We start from the raw sequence: 21,065 nt of genomic DNA, 5'->3' as shown, positions 1-21,065 counted from the left end.
TCGGTGTGTTTTTGTTGTTGCACCCGTTTGCCGGGTCTGTATGTATCGTTGAACAGACAGCTCACTGTCTGAAATCTTGGGCAAAAAATTTTTTAAAGATGCAACTTTCTTTTAAATCTATAGGATATTTTCTTGGATATTTTTATGTTCGTGACGCGGCTTGTTATTTTAGACCGTAATTGAAACATACATTGAAGAATTTTGTCCAAATCTGCTCATCCATTCAAGAATTTAGAAATACCAAAAAAACACACAAAATGTGTAGTATTTAGGCAAAAATAATTGTCTTTTCACCTGGACAAGGACCTTTAGAATTGTTAGCTTTAAAACCTTACCACAAGTCCTTTAAAGTCCGTCAATCCTAAATCCTCCATACATTGCAACTCCTGGTCAGTGATTGCAGGAGTGAAACGTGAAGAGACGAGAGCAATGGCAATCACAGCAACCAGTGTGATTATGAAGAACATTTTATCAATTAGTCGACAGGAATCTAAACATAGAGTGTAGTGTTTATTTCTTTCTTTAAAAAAAAACTCCTAATGACCACAAATTTGTGCAAGAAAAGAACAGAATTTTCTGAAAGATGAAATGCGGTGAGCTGAATTATATTTTCCTTCACTTTTTCATTTTATAAAGGATCACCTGTTCATTAGTATTCCCCCCGTCAAAATAGTATGTAGAATTACCATTATTTGTGTGATACCGGCAGTTGTTTTGAAGGAAGTGAACGAGGAGAATTGAATTTCAGATCAGGTGCATGAAACATGAAACCATGAGACACGTTTGGCTAGACTGTTCATTGACTTACAAAATGTGAAAAAGAGGGAAATATATGCTCTTTCACTCATTCAAACGTTAGCGCAGTTTCATCCGTGATGATTTCCGATCATTGTAACGCTTGCAGCGTTTTATGTTTAGATCAGGACGCGTTTATGCAGCACAAACAAAAAAAAAGACCTCACAAAAATATGTATTGCAGTCTATGACAAAGTTTCGATTGTTTCTTAGTTCTGTGCACTTCTTTATTTTTTGAAATTTGTGTTACTTTGTTAGTTTCCTAGCTTCTATTCGTCTCCATGAGAATGGCAAAGAAAACTAGGAGAATTTACAAATTATAATATGTCCTGAATCAAAAATTTCAAACAAAGGAAACTGAACAATCACAAGGAGTTCCTATACGAGGTCATATATTACGGAGAGGAGGGTGATTCCGTCCATTTCTTCCTACTTGCCGTAAAAAACGGCCCGGAAGATGCGGCGCGTGCCCAAGGCTGGCGCGCTCCAACTGAACTCGTTGTAGAAAATAGCGCGCCGAAACGTTCGAAGCTGTATGTTCCGGGCCGGTTTTTACGCCAATTATCAAGAAATGGACGGACTCACCCTTCCCTCCATAGCCTACGATTCCGCATAGGCATAACCCACCTGAATCCCGCACCACCCCAGATTCGTGGGGTGATGCCTTTAAACGTAAGAATCCCAGTTAGTATGTTCGAAATTCATTGCTTAGTTAAGCAGAGATCCGCGAATATCTGAATATTGTTGTCTGGATAGTTTCCATTTGCATCTGATGGGGCTGCATAGATTATTCTTTACAAAAACAAATCTGATCTATGTATGAGATGCAGACTTGAGGACATCTTCTTCGTTAGAAATTTAAGCTGGTAAACTCGCAATACATCCAGATTTTGGTGCAATTGATCGACACCGTGACAGGATGTTGGGGATCAACATACACAATACAGTGTAGATGAACTCATTTTAATGTCTTTCTTCATTTCGTTTAATTTCGAAAGAAGATAAACTGAGAACAAATAGTGTAAATACTTTAATCATATATTTTCTAGCGGAAATTAAACGAATCCAGTAAGCTAGCTATGTATTAACGATGTCCTTCTATTTTTTTCTTCTCATGATCGAAGAATTTCCATTATGCGCCAATTGTGCCGCCTGATATGGAACATCTGGTGGTACGGCCCCGTTTTGTTTGATGCTCTTCTTACGCGAACGATGATCGGAAACCTTGTTAAGGTTCAAACCGAAACGTAGCTCGCTGACAACCTCCGCCCAGAAGGAGATCTGAAACGAATTGTGGCTGAGCGATGAAAAAGTCTCAAGTGCAAAGGTAAACCAAAAACGCTTATGCGATACAGCTTAACTTTTTTCTTACCCAAAATTTGTTTAAAATGGAATAAATAAAAATGAATCTATTGGAAATGGTCAGAATTTCATTTTGACAATTTCCTCTGACCTCCTGACGCTTTCCGACCGATTCATCTGTGGAAAACGAATTTTGGGACAAAAGTTGTAGGCTGTGTTGGTTTGGTATGGTATCCTTACATTCTCCTTCTTAGCCAATTGCCGACATCTGATGAACAGTTCGACAACTACAGTAAGAAAACCGAAGAGGAGTCCTGCACCGAGAATGATGAACAGTCCAGCAACATTGTGCAGACTCAACGAGAATCGTTGCTGCTTTACAGCCGAACCAGCTCCACTGCACGTCGCTCCTCTGTAATCAATTTGTATGTCATGTATTCGCAAATTTTTTTTCTTCATTAGACAAATTTATGTTCATAGAGTTCTCTATTTTAGAGGCTGCAAAGGCACATAAAGTTTTCTCAAGTATTCTGAAGATATTCTAGATAAATTCCACATTCCATTTGGTAGACTTTGCTTTTGGGTTTAGACCTTGACGTTTCCACTTGACACTACCTAACATACAACTCTCGACTTCCACTGTAATGCGACTTTTTTATTGCCAACTTTTTAATGTAGTTACTAGATATCAGTGAGTAACCTGATTAATTCTGGAGACTTTTTCCTAGGCTTCGTTAGGTTGTTGCGCGTTGGTGTTTGGCTAGACTTGCTTAGATTTAACTATATTTCCCCAAAAAACATGCCCATCCACATATTTTTCCCCTTACATTTCAACTAAAAGCTTTAACCTTTGATGGAATTGTGTGCATAAAAAGTGTGCGCCTTCTTGAGCCACAACTTTAACTTTTACCTTTAACATCTCAATACTTCTATGTAAGGTTTCCCCAGGTATAGAAATAGCCTACATTCTGAAATCTCATTTAACAAACCTATCAAGAAAAAACCATCGTCTTATTAACCTCTACTCCGAACAAGAGCAATAGTTATGAAATACTTTCGAATGAATTTAACTTGAGAAACGTTTTTGGTTGGAGAATTCCCACTTAATTCCCGAATTAGTGGTGGAACCGTGACACCTAATGTTTTTTCCCACAAAAACACTGATCATAATTGTACATGCGCCAAGAAACTTTCGGCTCTATCAAGGTGATCTACGGACTTCTAAGATAATCTATAGGAAGACACTTTTGTTATAGCTTGTTATATAAGTATTTCTTTAGCACACTTGCTTCCTCACATAACCGTCTGTGTTTGAAAAACAGCATTACTAGAGCGTAAAGTTGGCAAAGTCGATAGTTTGCTCCGGTAAAGGTGAAACTACAGTAAGTAATTAGTAATAGTAGAAAAAAAAGCTTTATAAATGTTTAGTTGACTCGAATTATCGACGTCTAATGGTTACGAAAAGTTGCACCCACTTGCTCCTCCACCATTTTGTCTTCTTCATTTCAATAATTCCTCGTTTTTGATAAAGAAGTATTTGTCGTGAAATTCGGTCAGTCCATTCAGATTCTGTGAAAAATTTTCGTTGTTGTAGATCTCAAGACGATTTCAATGATTTTCGAAGAATGCTCACTTTTTTGTAGCGCAATACCGTACCCTTTCGAGCCAAGCACGCCACCAATTTGTGTCAGGTTACAGTTCTGCGACACCTCAAATTCGAGTGACGTCGACTCCATCAGGTAAGCGTAGTTTTTGCTGGAATTGAGTTTTATTTTGGAAACTTCTGGATTAATTCATGACTGTCATCTGATCAATACCTGAGCACCATCTCCACACCTTCTCTGTTACCTTTCACGAATACATCACGGTTCTTCATGTATTCCCACATCTTCACATGTGAACTGATCCGTGATTCCTGTACTATTCAGAAATTTCCTTATGGATTAGTATCTTTTAAGAAGCTTCTCACAGCATACCTGGAAAAATTGCATAGTGCTACCGCCCTTTATAGTACCATACGAAATTGTAGTCTGATTTGCCAGATCGTCGAGATTCTTGATTGGAATGAACGGGCGAGATACGGTAAGCACTGCAGCGAGATTTGCTGTATAGGCGCTGATGATGACGAGGGTGAAAACCCACCAGGTTCCTAGAAAAATCTTATAGAAATATAAAATAGTTTAAAAAGGGGTGTGCATTAGGATTCTGGGAAATTCCATTCTCTCTAAATAGATGCAATACAGCGAAGCAAAACAATCATAGAGCAGTCATAGAACAATCAAAGATGAGTTCCTTCCATTTTCCTTAAAACTGCGGAAAGAGTCCATGATTCAAGTAGTGATCACGCCAGAACTAAGTTGACGGCTTTATACTTAGGAAACCGAACGAAAAGCAAAAGGGGCCGATCGTCGGCGCAGGCGGTACGAGGTCCCCTATGGCCGCACAGTTGAAGGTTCGAAATCGCCCTAGTGTCAACCAAATCCTTCATCCCACAGGGGTCGATAAATTGGTACCAGAGCCGTTTCAAAACCTCAACGATTACAGATTGCAGTGAAACATGTAGGCACGCCCCAGGTGGATTGATATGCCAGTGACTTTTGACTTCCTTTTATTTTTTTTAATTAAGGAAGAGTTCAAGTAAAAACATGGTGTCCTTATGTTTGACTGCCCATACCTGCTACGTTTGTCCAAGCAACCGTGACGCATTCTCAGGACTTTACATACTGCTCAAAGGCATCGTACACCAAAAATAGTATACAAAGTTTTGAAACTGGTGGTAAGATATAGAGTTCGGGGTGTTGATTACGATTATGAGCGCGATCTCACTCATTTCCTCCTAGTCGTCCTTAAAAACGACGTTGAAACCACTGGAAAACGGCGTGGAAGCCATTTTTTCCAGTTTCGACGACGATTTCGGTTCCAACGCGCCATCTTTGTGTACGCTGCGCATCCAAATGTGAGCGATCGAAGCAGTGAGGTCTTTTCACCAGTCCATTCACTTGAAACCAATGAATTTGCTGCTGAGGGGACCGGAACGAGTAAATAGACGGACGTTCTAACCTGCCTCGTAGGAAATAAAGCGGTTTCCACGCCGTTTTTTTACGACAATTAGGAAGAGATGAGCGGAACCACCTAGGATCCTACAATCTATAATTTTATCTCTTCCCGCTGATTTTCCCGTTGATTCCCTGGCCATGTGAAATTCGTGGTGTGCTGCCTTTAAGAAACAACGCCGTCTTCCACGCCATTTTTTTGAGGAGGATGAGCGAAGCCACGCTCGTTTCCGTAATCTGTAACTTGAATTCTTCAATTTTCACGCGGTTTCCGTACCACGTCAATTTCTTGATGTGCTGCTGTCCTCGAGAAGTCTGTCTAAAAGAGACATGCATCATCAGATTGGTGCTTCTTTGTTGTCAACCTTGTCAATTTCGTGATGCGCTGCCTTTAACTCATGTTTTCTACACTTACTGCCTCAATCGAACGCGGAGTATAGTTAGTAGAGGTAAAATACCTGTGGGATAACTGAAATAAGTACTAACCTCCTAGAAGTCTGGTTGATACAGCCCTTGGACCAAAGTCGCAACCGCCTTTTAGCATTGTGCTGGTCACGTACCTAGAAAATTACTTTAGCAGTAGGAGAAAAACAAAAAAAAAACTACTGTCTAGGGCTCAGTTTGAAGTAGTCTACGGTTCACAGAGGTATCCCATGCATCAAAGTCCTTGAATCAAATCAATAATTTTATCACGGATTTAATTCCTCATTCTTGATCGACTCTCATTCTCGAACACCAACAGTCTCTATGTATTGGAACTTTGCATATCGTTTTTCCCGCATTTGATTTCGAACTTTTACTTTGGATTTTTGTTTTTTTCGAGAAATTTCTGCAACTGTTTGGATCAATCAAATGGATCAGAAGACAGTCAACGCTAAGATTTACGTGAAACAAGTCCAGGAACTTTTAAGAAAACGCCCCAAACGCCTCGAAGTCCCACTGCTGCATGAGAACGCGAGATCTAAGACGGCAGCGGTGACGCACAATTTCTGGACGACCGTGCCCCGCACCCCCTATAGTTCGGATCTTACTCCATCCGACTATCACTTGTTTCGGGCTCTGAAACAACATCTGAATGAAAAGACTTCCACAGATCAAAAACGCGCTTAACGACTTTTTGTCGTCGCCGCCCCTCTCCCTCTGGAACAAGAGCACTGAGACTTTGCCCATTAAGTGGGTAGACGTTGCCCTATAATGATGGTAATTACATTGCTGAACTCTAATTTGCACTCGTAAAAAAAGTATTTTCTTTGGAAAGTGGGACCCAATAATTGCTGCTTGATGATCAGATAGGACAAAGAGAACATTCTGAAAACCCTTAAAATCCGTTACACAGATGTCTCTCTCTGCGCGAATGGAATGTTTATGAAAATTAATTCTTTCTCTGTTATTCCTCTGTGCTGTTTTCTTTCAAACCTATCCACAAGCAGGGCAGCTGTGTACGCTGTCTTTGTTACTAGTTTTGCGTTATTTTGAAAAAATTTCATACGCTTAATAGACTAATGAACTTCCAGCGAAGGCTACATAAACAATAGTCAAAGGTAATTTTATAATTTATCATTGATTTTTCTTCTGACGATGAGATGCTTAAAGGCATCACCTCACGAATATGAGATGGTACGGGTTTCTGGTGAGTTATGCCTATACGGGGTCGTAGATTATAGGGAGGAGGGCGATTTCGACCATTCCTTTTTAATTGCAGTAAAAAACGACCCGAAAAATGCAGCTTCGAGCGTTCCGGGGCGCTATTCTTTACAACGAGTTCGATTGGAGCGCGCCAGCCTCGTGCACGCGCCGCATCTTCCGTTTTTTCCGGCAATTAGGAAGAAATGGACGGAATCATAATCTACGACCCCGTATAGGTATAACCCACCTGAAACCCGCACCACTCCAGATTCATGGGGTGATGCCTTTAAAAGTGGTTTCATTCTGTACCCGCAAAAACGCTAGCGGTGGTTAATGGGTTAAAAAAGGATTCGTAGCAATGTTGAGTATAAATATTGTTCTTTTCTAATTTTTTTTTTGAAATTTCCTGTCTTTGAACCTAATACTTTTCAATGTGAGCCCGAAATTAAGGTTATTTTATAATTAACATTCAGATTTCTTGCGGAAAAATTTCCACTTCTCCACTATTCGTCTCCCTTTTAATTCTACTCGTTTTCTGTTGTAATGTGGCTAATTTGTTAGGACTTTTCGTCATCTTTATGTTTTTTCTTAATCTTTTTTTTTCGAATAATTATAATGTTCGCGAAAAGATTTAGTCCTTACCACAGAGTGTTCCAGAAACTGTAATTATTCGATAACTCCACAGGTGAATCTACAAACGCAGCACCAGGATGTGGTTGATGTGCCGTACAGCATGAGAAATTCAAATTCCACTCGTAGGGTGTTACCCGCGATACCGTATACATGCCAACGGTTACGCATGCTATAACAATCTCTTGTTGTTCCGGTATCATTTTGTTAGTATGGAACCATTTGAATCGCACCAATAGCAGCCAGTATTGCCATCCAAATCTGCCAGGAAAGTGGATTGAGAAATGAGAACAGGTCCGGTTGGTAGTCATCTGGTACCTGAATGGAAATGAGAAAAAGAGTAGAGTCGTTCAGACTACTGATCTGTGTCCTTTAGTTGAATATATAGATTAATTGCACATTAGCGATTTTAAACACAAGGTATCATAAAACACACGATGTTGGGGTCTGTGGGCAACTATAGAGTTCCGGGTGCAGGTTAAAGCCATCACCCCACGAATTTGACATGGTATGGATTTCCGATGGTCAAAGATTATACGAGGTCGTAGATTGTAGAAACGGGTGCGATCCCGCTCATTTCTTCCTAATCGCCGTAAAAAACGCCCCGGAAGGCTGGCGCGCTCCAACAGAACTCGTAGTAGAAAGCAGCGTCCCGGAATGCTTAAAGTTCTATTGGAGCGCACCACCGTTGTGCACGCGCCGCATCTTCCGGGCCGTTTTTTTTTTACGGCGATTATGAAGGAATGAGCGGGATCCGATCCGTTTCTGCAATCTGCGACCCCCACATAATCTTTGCTCATCGGAAATCCATACCACGTCAAATTCGTGGGGTGGTGCCTTTAAGAGTATGGATGTGACCCAGGTCAATTCTATATAATCGTCCTCGTCGAAAAACGGCGAGAGACAGCGTTTGTTCCTAGGAGGTACAACAGAAAGCACTAATTAGATCCCTCTGCAATCTATTCTCAAGTTTTACTGGAACAGACTGCTGAGAACGCTTCATTGATTTCGATCGCTCGCTCGTGGATGCGGGCTCGTGGATTGACATGGGCCACACTCATACTCGTAATCTACACCTCGAAATCTATATTTCCCCACAAAGAACACAACATCGTTACTTTCGTTATAAGTTGCCTTTAAAAAAATGGCTGCGTTGTGGCAAATCTGCGAAAATTAGCTTGACTGCCAACTTGCACCAGTTCTTTGATGCTTTTCTCTTTCGGGCAGGCCTCTTATGAAGCAACCACATCCATCTATGCCCTTTCAATCCTCAAATGGATTTATTAATATCTCGTAGCGAAACTTCCGCTACTTCTTTACATTCGGTTTAGTAGCCCTACTGAACACTCTACATACCCTTACCTTGTAGAGGATGCTTATCCCAAGCGAAAGAAACGGTTTTGTGAACGAGACTACTTCAGAACGCCGAAAATTCACTGTCAGTGGTGCCACTGCCATCTCTGCTTCCTACAAAAAATGCAAAAATTACAGTAAGTGAACGAAGTTGAGTGGATTACCTTTAAATAGAAGCACAACTGACCCCGCGAAGTATTTCTCCGATCATTCCATCCCATGAACCGTTTCCGTAGACATCGTTCCCGTATTTGCCATCTTTTACAGCGTGGATGGTATACGTAAAGCCTAGAAATCATAGTTAAGAGCAAAAAAGTACCGTTTTTCTCTTTGAGACTTTTCTATTTTTTTATATTGATTGATATTTTTTCTTCAGCGGACCCTTTTCTTATCTGCTACTGGTGGGATTTTTTTATGGACCGGTCTAGTCGATGAGTTAGTGGTGTGATACTTATGGCGTACTCTGTGCACACCTTTTTCTCCCAGTTGAAATAAAAAGATTATGATTAGGAAAAGCCATTTTGTCCCTAGACTCAGTCAAAGGCAGCGTATCACGAAATCGACGTGTTACCGGAACCTCAGGAAGAACGTAGAGTTCGGGTTGTGGATTACGGGAACTAGCGTGACTCCGCCCATCTTCCTCTAATTGTCGTTAAAAACGGCGTGGAAGACAACATTCCTTCCTACGAAATCAGTTGCAACGTGCCACCCCGTGCATGTGACGCGTCCACGAGCGAGCGGTCGGAGATCAATGAGAGATCTCTTCAGCAGTCTGTTCAAGTAAAACTATTGAATGGTTGCTGAGGGGAGCGGAGCAGGATACAACGATGATCCTGAAGTATCTCGTAGGATTTAAAGCAGTTCCCACGCCGTTTTTACGACGACTTGAGGGAATGGAGTGTAGTCAAGCTCGTTTCCGTAATCTACAACAAGAACTCTACGTTCCTCTGGGATTTCCCTACTATGTCAGTTTCACGATATGCTGCTTTTAATTCCTATGTGAGATCATAGTTAGGATCAGAATCCAGAAAAAAAGCTCTCATGTTCACAAAACTACATCAAAATTGCAGATTGTTTTTATTAATTACTGATCAGATTTCATCAAACTATCGACGTAGTCATTTTTTACGGAAATACCGACAATGGTCTCTGGGAACGCACACAAATTCTCTACAATTCCCTCTGTCCTCCTTATTACTCTAATCGTTCCAACGCTTAATTGTTAATCGTTAATTTCGAGGCAGGGTAAACTTTTACTTCGTGGAAGCTTACGGTTCTACATCCATGTGGAATGGGTTGTCGCCTCACCGACGTCACCGAATCCTTTGAAGTTACTGAACGCCAGTACCAGGGGTGTTTTTCGGTAGATAACATTCTACTTCATGTTTAATGCTGATTCTTCAGGTTATCTGATCTTTTTTTGAACTCACCAAGATCTTTTGAAAGCTCGGCTAACAGATCAATACAAAAACCTTCGAATTTCGAATTCGCATACAGTTCGTAGTGATTCTTCTTCAACATAACGTATGGCCTTTCCTTAAAATGGATTGGAGATCAGTCTTGAGGGGAAAAATTGAGGGAAAGCAAGCAAATTCACCATAATGGTCGTCACTCGGAAGTGTGGTTTTAGTTCATCCGACACTTGAACGTTCTTTCTCAATTGCTCTTTGGAGTCACCGCTCATGTTCACATGAACTTCCGTTGCAGGTTCCCAAAAACCAATCTGGGAAAAAATTTCATAGATGCTGTTTAGCACAGAAACTGCGATAATGTTCTACGGGACCTACATCTTCCAGTTTTCCACTGTAACCAAGCAGATGGATTCGCATGGAATAGTTGCTTCTTATTGGATTCCCATTCAATCGACGAAGGTCACCCGTTAACCCGCGAAGATTCTGGAATTTAAAACGGAACTTGCTACCTCACTACAAGAGAAGAGATACAAGAGCAGATCCTTTAGATCCCATGCAGCCGAACCTCCAGTTGACAATGCTCTCGGAAAGCGTGATAGTATGGATTGAATCATGAATGAATCCACTCACATTGATCATCATACTATCGATGAGAGTTCTTCCATGTTGATACCTTCGAGCATTCCTCGTTGGCTTTCGACACGTGGTTAATGGAAGATCGTCAAGCTGTGAACAGAGAAGGTCAGCGAATTTCCATAAAATTACTGACGACAGGATTGTGATGCATAGAGGACTACAAATTGATATCTAGCTGCGTTTCCTACACGGGACTACGTATAAACATTAAAACTGCAAGCACCCCCTTTCAAGAAAATAGTAGGGAGCAGGAAATAACTCTTTGTCGCATCTGTCGTATCCTAAATGACTCGATTAGGTCAATTTCCACTACACATTTGAAAATTACAAAGATTTATAATGATAAGAAAAGTTTTCGATATCCATACTACTTACATCAATTACTAAGGTCCCTACGTTATAAAGATTCCCCGACGGATCATGTGGTTCCCTAATTTCCATCCCCGAAAAGGAGGCAAAAGTTACGATACTACTCTACGAGTCTGACGTCACTGCGCGAAAAACAGTTGAGGTATTTTGGATAACTGCCAAAGGTCTAAAAATGAACAGAGAGGATGAGTGCATTGCGACCAGAAACGAACTAGCCTCATACAAACCTCTGCGGATTTTGATCTACGGGACGGGTTGTCAATTCCCTATAAAAAACCCTTGTGATTCGTAGTTGTGGTACGTGGTGGTCGGTTACATTACCCGAGTTAGCAAATGAGGTAAGAGCTAGCCGATGTGTTGTCCCTTAAAGGCATCACCCCACGAATCTGAGGTGGTACGGATTTCAGGTGGAGTATTCGTATACGGGATAATAGATTATGGAGGGGAGGGTGATTACGTCCATCTCTTCTTAATTGGCGAAAAAAAAACGGCCCGGAAGACTTGGAGCGCCCAGGGGCGCTATTTTCTACAACGAGTCCGACTGGAGCGCGCCAGCCTTGTGCACGCGTCGCATCTTCAGGACCGTTTTTTACGGCAATTAGGAAGAAATGGACGGAATCACTCCCCTCTCCATAATCTACTATCCCGTATAAGAATACTCCACCTGAAATCCGTGCCACCTCAAATTCGTGGAGTGATGCTTTTAAGTTTTCCTGTCGTTTGAATGGTTTCTGTAGGGTAATGAGGCGCTTGAGTGGATGAATCACTGATGGCTTTGATTTTCCAGGCTCTGACGAAGCCGATAACGCCAAAACATTAACTGTTAGTTATTAAGGAAGATCAATAGCAATCTTGGCTACAGCTCAAGCAAATCAATCAAAACGTGCGTATTAAATCATGTCAAGATTCAAGGACAGTCGAAAATGAACATTACAGTAAAGATCTACTGGTTTTCCGAACTTGAAAAGCCATCAAGGAAATTTGACGGATTATTAGAAGAAGGGTTTGAAGACTCCGCAGAAGATCCGAACTATTTACAAAAAATTCCCAATCTTGGCTACAGCTCAAGCAAATCAATCAAATGCCTATGTTCCGGTGATTTGCTACTTTTTAAGAGAAAAATTCATAAGGACTACATGTCAGTAGCGCTTATAAAAAAACAAAACAAAACACAAAACAAAACAACAAAACAAACAATTGAGAACTTTAAACTCCATGTTCCATTACTATTATCACATTTGCGTGAATTATATTACTGCAGCTGCTGAACAAAATCGCGTGTTTTTAGGTGTAAAGGTGAAAAGCGGGTTTTTTAGGTGAAAAGCGAATGAGACTTGTCGAAGGCCCAAAAAGCCTCAGGCTTCTGAGGTCCCCATAAGAGGACAGCTAGTTCTTTTCCTGCACTGCGCTCTACATCTGGAAATGTATAGAATTGCTGAAGCTGCGCGCTTATTGTAAAGCATTTCGGGAATGTGCTCATCTCTCTGGAGGTAACACCTAACTAGAACAGATTGGAAGTACCTACGGAACAAAACACGGTTTATCAACTATAAAGAATACCGCCAAGACCTACTTCACTATCTTTTCCTCTCTCTGGATCCGTTTACAAATGGTCTCAAGGAGGATACCAGTCGTAATCTCGTCACCATCGCTCGTACAGGACCTACCTTCACTTTCCATCTACAGAAAGCGACGCTTTCAATTGACGAAACATTCTTTCCACTGCACAAGTACTCACACACCTCATTTTGCAAGAATTGGACCACATAAACTAACTCTTGGATCAACATCTAATACTGGATTGTTCCAGAAGAGAAAATACACTCTGTGAATTCATTCATTGTGACAGGAGGCCGATATTCGCGCGGACCTTGTGGTCGTTTTAACACTTTGACGAGAGGGTGGCTCAGCGCGGAACTGTCGGGTTTTCAACGGTTAATTTTCATGATTTCCTAATTTTTTTAGAAGATTTTTCTTGTGATTCATTAGCTCATTATCTTTGAATTATATTCCCAATATAGCATACTAATATAATAATGTTAGTCCCACGCACCAAATGTGCAGAAAAGCGTTACCGTCAATCCCGTGTTAAATTCCACTGCTTTTCTGCCACCACTCTACCGTTTTGGGACAATAGACGAATTCGCTTACCATCATTGTTGCCGAAACATCCGTAAACGTGTTTGCAAAAGTGTAAATTGCATCAAACGTGAAGATTGCTTCTATCTAAAAAGAAGCTGGCGACTTGGAATCAATCTGTATCCGTTCTCGTCCATCAACTGAACCCACCAGCTTGAAATTCTTGCTGGACGACGTTTTTGTGTTCCATTTTTGGCGAATATGTTGTTGGAACTGCGTAAAGTTGAAGATGTGATGGTTTTCCGTCAAAAATGTCGGATCGACTGGATACGGTGAAACAAAGCGAGCATGGTTGAACCGGAACAGTTCCATGTTCATTGAAGACAACTCCTATAAAAGATGTGCCCATTTATTTGTATTTGTAGTCACCACCAGTTATGCCCATTCGGGCAACCAAAATGTGTCTGAGTTCCCTCCGTGACGCATTCTTACTACATTAAGCTTTGATCTAGTCATCAAAGCAAATCCCAAGTGAACATTACCCCTGGCGCTTATACTTGTTCTCAAATTTTGAATTTTCCCATTTATCTTCTGTTGTCTAATGCGTCCAGCAATTGTCAAAAAGGAAAAAAAAGCGCTTCTTGTTCAAGAGGTTTTAGAGAACGTCCGTCAGGGAAAAAAAAATCTTTTCTGACAAATATCAGCTGACAAAATTTAGAAAAAAAGAACTAGTTCGCAATCTTATCTTCATGAGATTTTGTGAAACAACCTAGCTGCGACGTTTGTCCGAGTTAAAGCCAAGATAACTGAATGATGTTGTAAGGTCAAAACGAAATGAAGCTCGGTGCATCTGCATAAGCTGCAGCGCTCGAAGCGGTTAGGATCAAAGAGGGACCCTTAGTAGCACTCGTTGCAGTTCCCAATGGTCCCACCTTGATCTCAGCCGCTACACTCCACCGCGCCGTTTCCAGCGCAGACGCGCACGCAATGGCACCATGCCTCATGTACTTTTAACCCAAGTATAATTAAGTGGTGTCAGGAGTTATATATCTGCCACTTATGTTGGTCTAAGTACACTACACGAAATATATTGTGGTCAAAACGACATGAATTACGAGTGTGGTTACGGTGCATTTACGTAGGCGCTCGAAACGGCGCCATGGAGGGAGCAGTTGGAACCGAGGAGCGGCCGTCGCAAACTGCAGCGATGTGTGGTGCCAGGAAGGGTTCATCACGCTCCTAGCTGCTACGCTACACCGAAGCGCCTCGAGAGGAGCCGCGTACGTGTTTCATGTCGTTTTGACCCCACTATAAGAAGAGCACTGTGTACCCGAGTCAAGAAGCACCTAGATGGGCTCGTAAAATCAAAACCATCAATCTTTTAGGCGCTCGACGCAGACAATAGCATTTTTAACATAGCAGTCTTGAGATTGTCACGCTAACCCGACGTTCTCGTTCGAAAAACATTGGAATCGTTTTCGATAACAGCCAGAATTCCCATAATGAGTCATGAACAATGCATGAAACATAAAAAACTACGGAGCTCTGGGAAAGCGGACGTAGTGTTTCGCGTTCCTGATTATGTAGATGAAAATTATCCTGGATCTTGACATTCGCGAAATAATTTCTGATTATGCATTATATATTGCAGTGTGTTTCTGGCGATTAACTTCTCGTAAATTACCATATTCGTAAGCAGGAACCAGTGTTTGACGTCAATGAGACCCATTTGAAGTGCCTAAAAGATCAGTGGTGCACTCTTCTGCTCATCTATACCAATCATTGAACAAACCGCTAAGAGGAAATTGTATGTGTGCTCCGGATTCAAGTCCAGTAACACTCGGCTGAACTCAGTGCAATCCTTACTGGCCTGATATCGACATTCTTCCATTTCTTTCACCTGAAGTCATTTTTTTTATCTCGCTTGCTTGAGTGTGTTCGTGTGAAAATTAGGAAAAACTTAAGAGAACACGTACCTCTCTGGCAGCTCTCATATAGTCACCGCGTTGCACTTTAATCACTTGAAATCGAATATTCGAATACACATCGCTAATCAGTAATGGCTCCAATCGGCGGATTCCTGGGTGGAACGTCGTGCGATCGTGCAGTCATTGCTGAGAATGACTCTAGAGTACGGTACTTACGTTCATCTTCCTCGTACACAATTGTGATCCGATTCCATCGCCAATGCCGGAACAGATCAACTGTTGCTTCAAAAAGTTGCGCACGCGGAAAGAAGGCGATCTGGAAATGAAATACACGAAATTTTTAGGCACATTAGTATGAAACTGTGGTCTGCTCTTCTCCAAGGAATGAATTTACGGATTTCACGAATGTAACCTCTTGTCTTCGTCCTTATGCTTGCATGCCACCCTATAATGTGACAAAAAGTCAAAATCTGATCGAAATTGCGTTCCGTTTTTATAAGTCCTCAAGGCGCTGCTGTCTGTGTGCGCTACACTAATTAAATTTGGAAAGTAAGTGTACTTGCAAGAGTCTTTTTCAAAAAGTTTTCCAATGAACTAACTATTTGGATAGTTCTTCAGTTTGATAGTTGGATACAAAAAAAAACACGCAAACATGTGTCTTTTTTTGACGGAGAATTACCGTGGCCGCTCTGAAAGTATTTTCAGAATAGTAGCAGACTATTTTTATACAAGAATTCTTAGTAATGCGGAGGTCCACTATGAATTATTTATTTTAAAAAAAAACTTATAATCGCATTAATTAACAAATTATTTAAAGGCAGCGTGTTCGTAAAACTGACGAAATTTGGGTTTCAATGGAACAATATAGAATTTGTAGCGTAGATTATGTGTACATAAGCGTGGCTCCCGTCAATTCCCCGGTAATCGTCCTGAAAAACGGTGCGAAAAACGTTTGTTCCTACGAGATACGTTAGAACTCGTCAACTTTGCACACTCTCCGGTTCTCTCTTCTCTCTCATATTGATTGGTTTTACTTGATTGAGCTGTTGAGGAGACCTCATTGATCTGCAGCTCGTTAGTGGATGCGGCGCCTGCATAATTGTTCGGTGTTCTCACGCAAGTCGTAGGAACAAATGCATTTTCCCACGGCGTTTTTCACCACGATTAGGGAGAATTGAGCGTTCCCACGCTCATACTCGTAATCTCAACTTCGTACCCTCATAAAGATTCCAACATCGGCAATCTAGTGTTACGACACCTTTAGGCAATGACTTTCCGAGCTTTTTCCGAATAAATCAATAGTGGGATCGTTTGAAAGTGGGTCAGTGCAGATGACGATGATCTTACATGAAGAGCCCAATTTGATAACATCAATTCCTATAAATCACCTTTGTATTTCCATTATTCGGCTCCACGTCATCGATTGCTGTTAGTAGCGGAATATCGAGCTGAAAAGCACAACTAATCAGGCATCGTCGGTCGGGTCAAAACGATATGAAGCTCGGTGCAGTTGGGCAAATGCGGTGGAGGTTGGGATTGAGAGGGGACCCTCGCTAGCACCACTCCTAGGTGCAGTTCGCGATGGTCCCACCTCGATTCGAACCGCTTTGCTCCACCGCATCGTTCCGAGTGCAGCCGCTTGCGTGCACCGAGTTTGACGTCGTCTTGACCCAACTATGTACACTACAGCTACCCTGCTATGACTGCGTTATTGATTGCAAAACCAGGCCAGGAATAACGTACCTGATCCGTGAGCCTCTCTAATTGTGCATTAAGAAGTGCATGCGAACCACCAATCAGTGCAATTACACGGTCACGTTCGAACATTGAACATGCTTTAAAAAATCGTTAGAAAGAACGCAGAGAAACCTTCTGAAGTCATATGAAAGAAAGAATACCTTTCTTTAGTGCGTCGTAATGATCAACGTCATCTAAATAATCGATTAGATATTCGACTTCTCCGTAAATTCCTCTCTGGTTCAACCATTCCACGGTATACTGTATTGCAGCAGCGATATGTGCATCCTCTTTTTCACGTAGAACCGCTCCTGAAAAGAATAATCAGATTCTTTCTGGAACTTTTCTTCAATTTGAAACCTAAGAGTTGTTTGAAATTCCTTTGCTGAGCTAAGGAAATGTACAAAAAATCAGAATTTGAGAATTTTTCCCACGCCATCATCAGCTCCAGATATGTTTCACAGTCATATTCTCACGTATTTCAAATATTTTGCGAAAATCTTTGCGGAAGAAAGAGTGACAGAGCTGGTGGTGATACCTAACGGCAACGAATCACGATATTGACGTGGTACAGAAACCTCGGGGAAAAAGTGGAGTTCAGTTCGTAGATTATGGGAGCGAGCGTGGCTCCGCTCATCCTCGTTCATTCGTAGGAAGAAAAAACTACGAAATGAGAATCAGCTGCAGCGCACCACTCCTGTGCACGCGCCACGTCCACGTGCGAGCGGTCGAAGTTCGATGAGGTGTTCTCGGCACCCTTGTTCAAGTAAAAACAATGAATAGGCGCTATTGAGAGGACCGGAGCGTGCACAATCGTGCGCGTTCAAGCGTATCTCCTATGAACTAAAGCGCTTTCCACGCTGCTTTTTTTTAGGATCACTAGGAGGGAATTGAGCGGGACCACGCTCGTTTAAGTGATCTACAGCCTGAACTCTTCATTCTTCTTGGGATTTCCGAGTCACGTCAATTTTGTGATACTTTGCTTTATGTTCATGTAGCAATATATGTTATTAGGAAAGCCAATGAGATCTGATCTCTACCGTTTTTCCGGCAGAAGGTTTCGACTCTGGATATGATGATCCTACCACGATTTCCTAAAAACCACGCAAAACTATTGAGATTTTTTAGAAAATTTTCCTGCAAATGAAAGGAATGCTTTCAACGAGAATGTGGAACAGTAGGATACAGTTGGGATAAGTGTTAGTGTGAGGAAACATCCTTCATTTCGTGTTTCTCACAATTTCTCCGGGATATGATCATTTTGCGAATGCATCTCCTTACAAGAAGTAATTGAGTTTGCATTCGCAGCAAATACGCTGCAATTCACGGTTAAAAAAAAAGACTTGCGCGCAGTTCTTGCAGAAAAAGAGGAAGCCACAGAATGTCCACAGAACCACGGGAAAAAAGAAGCTGTTAAGAGCTTAAAATCATAAGGAACAAACTTTGAGGAGAAATCTAACTCTCTACTCGCCAAAGCTCTCCATCAAAATGGTAATAGGGTCTCTACTGTTGCAGTGGGTGATCTTAAATAGTTGTTTTGTTTAAAGAGTCTTTAACGATTGCCTAAATATTTGCATTTTATTCATTTACACATATTTTACCTACATAATGTTCCAATTAATTCTTAAAAAAATTTCTTCGTCGGTTAGGTAATTTTTTAGGTCTCGTTACCAAACATACCAATAAAAAATAAATACAATTAATAATAATGCAAACACCAAAAAAAAATAAACAATAAAATCAAACAAAACAGTAAAAAGATAAAAATATCTGGATCTTATTTTTGCAAATGAATTGTCTACGTTTGTAGAACTTATTCCAAATTATCACTTCCGCATATTTTTCTAGACGCCGTATACTTTTACAACATCTTTTCTTCAACTTCACTGCATCTCAAAATGTGTTTGATGCTGCGCTAGAAAAAAAAAATTACTAAAAAACACAAAAATGAACTCAATAAACTATTACTTTCGCAAAAAAAAACACACACACAAGATTCTATGGAGTGGAAATATTTTCACAATAAAGAGGTGATTTCACTTCATTCTTGTAGTGCTTATTTCTAGATTTAGTGCTAGAATCTTGCGAATGAAAATGGTTAGTGATCTATCTGCTGCTTTTTCAAAAATCCTCTTGAAAAACTAATAAAATGCTTTTGAAAAAAATGAACTCAATAATCTGTTACCTAGAACTAACTATTAATTTTAAAAAGTCCTTTTTTTTAAGTAGGAACGCACTGATACACGGAGGCCCGCTAATCAGTGAGTTCTAGCGTGATGTACGTAGAACGATATCGAGGCATGGGAAGGAGAGAGGGAGGAGTTTGATGGGATATGAATGGCATCAAAGACTCGCAAACCATTTTCAAACCTTTCTTATTAAAACTAAGTTGTAAAAACGTCCGGCCACTAAGAAGGTTTCACCAAAACATCGGGACAACAAGAAGACCAGTCCACAATAAATCCAGTCCACAGTTCCGAGGTTTCAAGAGGACTTGGGGAATATTTGGCCCTTGTCTCACGAATGAGTTCTTCCCATCATTTGCAAAAGAAGAATCGGACGTTCTTACCAATCTTATAGCTTCTTGAGGTTCGAAACGCATATATAGCAAGAAAAACAGCGAATAGGTGCTTCATTCTGACATTCCGTTAGTCGCCCATCGCTATTAATCCTTAAATCCACCAATTCAAAAGTCGTGAATCTGAAAAAAAAACTGCAAATGCTTAGAAAGAATTCAATCCAGCATCATTCTAAGCGAAGAGGAGAGAATTGAAAAGTTCCGAAAAATATGGATTCGGCATTATTGATGTCCAAAAATTTGCGCAGACCGCGCAAAAAGGAACACAAGTGCTGGACGGCTGGCTGGAGCTCGTTACGGGTCATAGTTCCCTCAGGGGGAACGTATGATTTGACTGGTATTGATCGATGAGTGACTTTTAAAGAGGATTTCCATTCTAAATGGGCAACAAACGATGGACAGTTAGTTCAATAGTGGCTGTGATAAGAAAAGGAACGAAAATTTATTTCCCGTCAGGATTTTTGAAAAGTAGAGGAAAATTGAGCTCGCATACATAGCATACAAACAAGGACAAAAGAAAAGAAATCGATAATCGCTGGACGTGTAAACGAGGCTGGCATCATCTGAGCGGAAGTCCAAGACCGGAATTTGCTAGCCTCAAGGAAAGGTCCTGGATTTTTGGATTATTCGATGAATATGCGGCCAAAAGGTGGAAAATAATCGAACACTACTCTTTAGAGCAAATATAGCAATAAACAAGGAAAGATCATCATTAGACATCAGAAAGAGTAGTAAATATTTTTTTTCAATCGAAGATTAATTAAGAATAAAAACACAAATTTGAAGACTAGATTGATTTCCCATAAAACTTTAAAAAAAAACTTTATCCAGGCAGCATTATTTTAGCTTATATGAATGGAGGATTATGTGTACAAGAATAAGGAACTCAAGCTTAAAAAAAGAGAAAAGAATTCCGGGTTCAATCCCTTTCAAAATCCTGACATTAGAAAAGATTTTAAAGTGGTATTGGCGTGCTCGTGAAAAATTTTTGCCCATTAAAAAAAATATTTCATTAGGTAGATATTAATAAGCAGCCACAAAATCCGCCGAGTCGGCGCTGAGAACAGCAAACAAACTCTTGGAACGATTGTAACGGACATAAAACTGAAGATAGCTAGAGTGTGAAAATATAAGAAAAAGAAAACCGTTCTTTATGAGTATCCAGACAAAAATCCAATCACGTGAAGTAAGAAGAACAAGGGAAGGTAGATGAATTAGCTGGGATAGACAAATAGATAAATAAATAGTCATAGGATTTTTAATAAATAAATAGTCGGTGAGGTAATGATAAGCAAATAGTTGGCAAGATTGTCATCGTGAGAATTTATCCATTATAAGTCATGGAAAAGATAAATTTAATTAGATTTATCTTTTCCATGACTTATAATGGTTAAATTTAATTAAATTTATCTTTTCCATGACTTTTTGTCCTCATTTTAAATAAATAAATAAGTCGAATAACGGTTTATGTATTTCGTGTGTCAAGGAGATGAGTGACTGCCGCGTTTTTTTTCTTCCACTTTTTAGAGAAAAAGGAATGAGATGATATGGTGAGAATTTCTCTTCC

General features: G+C 40.6%; 1 protein-coding gene across 1 annotated transcript; it reads right to left on the bottom strand.

Moving 5' to 3' along the window:
- Positions 1-1,893: 1,893 nt before the first annotated feature.
- RB195_004875 (uncharacterized protein) lies at positions 1,894-19,556 on the bottom strand (the record flags this gene model as incomplete). The annotated part of the gene is made up of 25 exons (XM_064182930.1): positions 1,894-2,076; positions 2,338-2,509; positions 3,573-3,666; positions 3,731-3,852; positions 3,915-4,012; positions 4,074-4,246; positions 5,637-5,710; positions 7,419-7,578; positions 7,640-7,724; positions 8,769-8,873; positions 8,947-9,047; positions 10,190-10,295; positions 10,357-10,482; positions 10,547-10,654; positions 10,802-10,897; positions 13,328-13,402; positions 13,466-13,645; positions 14,940-14,993; positions 15,048-15,155; positions 15,232-15,335; positions 15,400-15,499; positions 16,572-16,631; positions 16,927-17,018; positions 17,082-17,231; positions 19,490-19,556. 25 exons carry the CDS (start codon positions 19,554-19,556, stop codon positions 1,894-1,896), a joined length of 2,793 nt encoding a protein of 930 aa, XP_064034197.1.
- Positions 19,557-21,065: the final 1,509 nt, after the last annotated feature.

This window comes from Necator americanus, chromosome I (genome assembly GCF_031761385.1).
Source record: "Necator americanus strain Aroian chromosome I, whole genome shotgun sequence".
In the NCBI taxonomy this organism is placed as follows: Eukaryota; Metazoa; Nematoda; class Chromadorea; order Rhabditida; family Ancylostomatidae; genus Necator; species Necator americanus.
The sequence above is the reverse complement of the archived record's forward strand: the minus strand, read 5'-3'. Positions and strand labels throughout refer to the sequence as shown.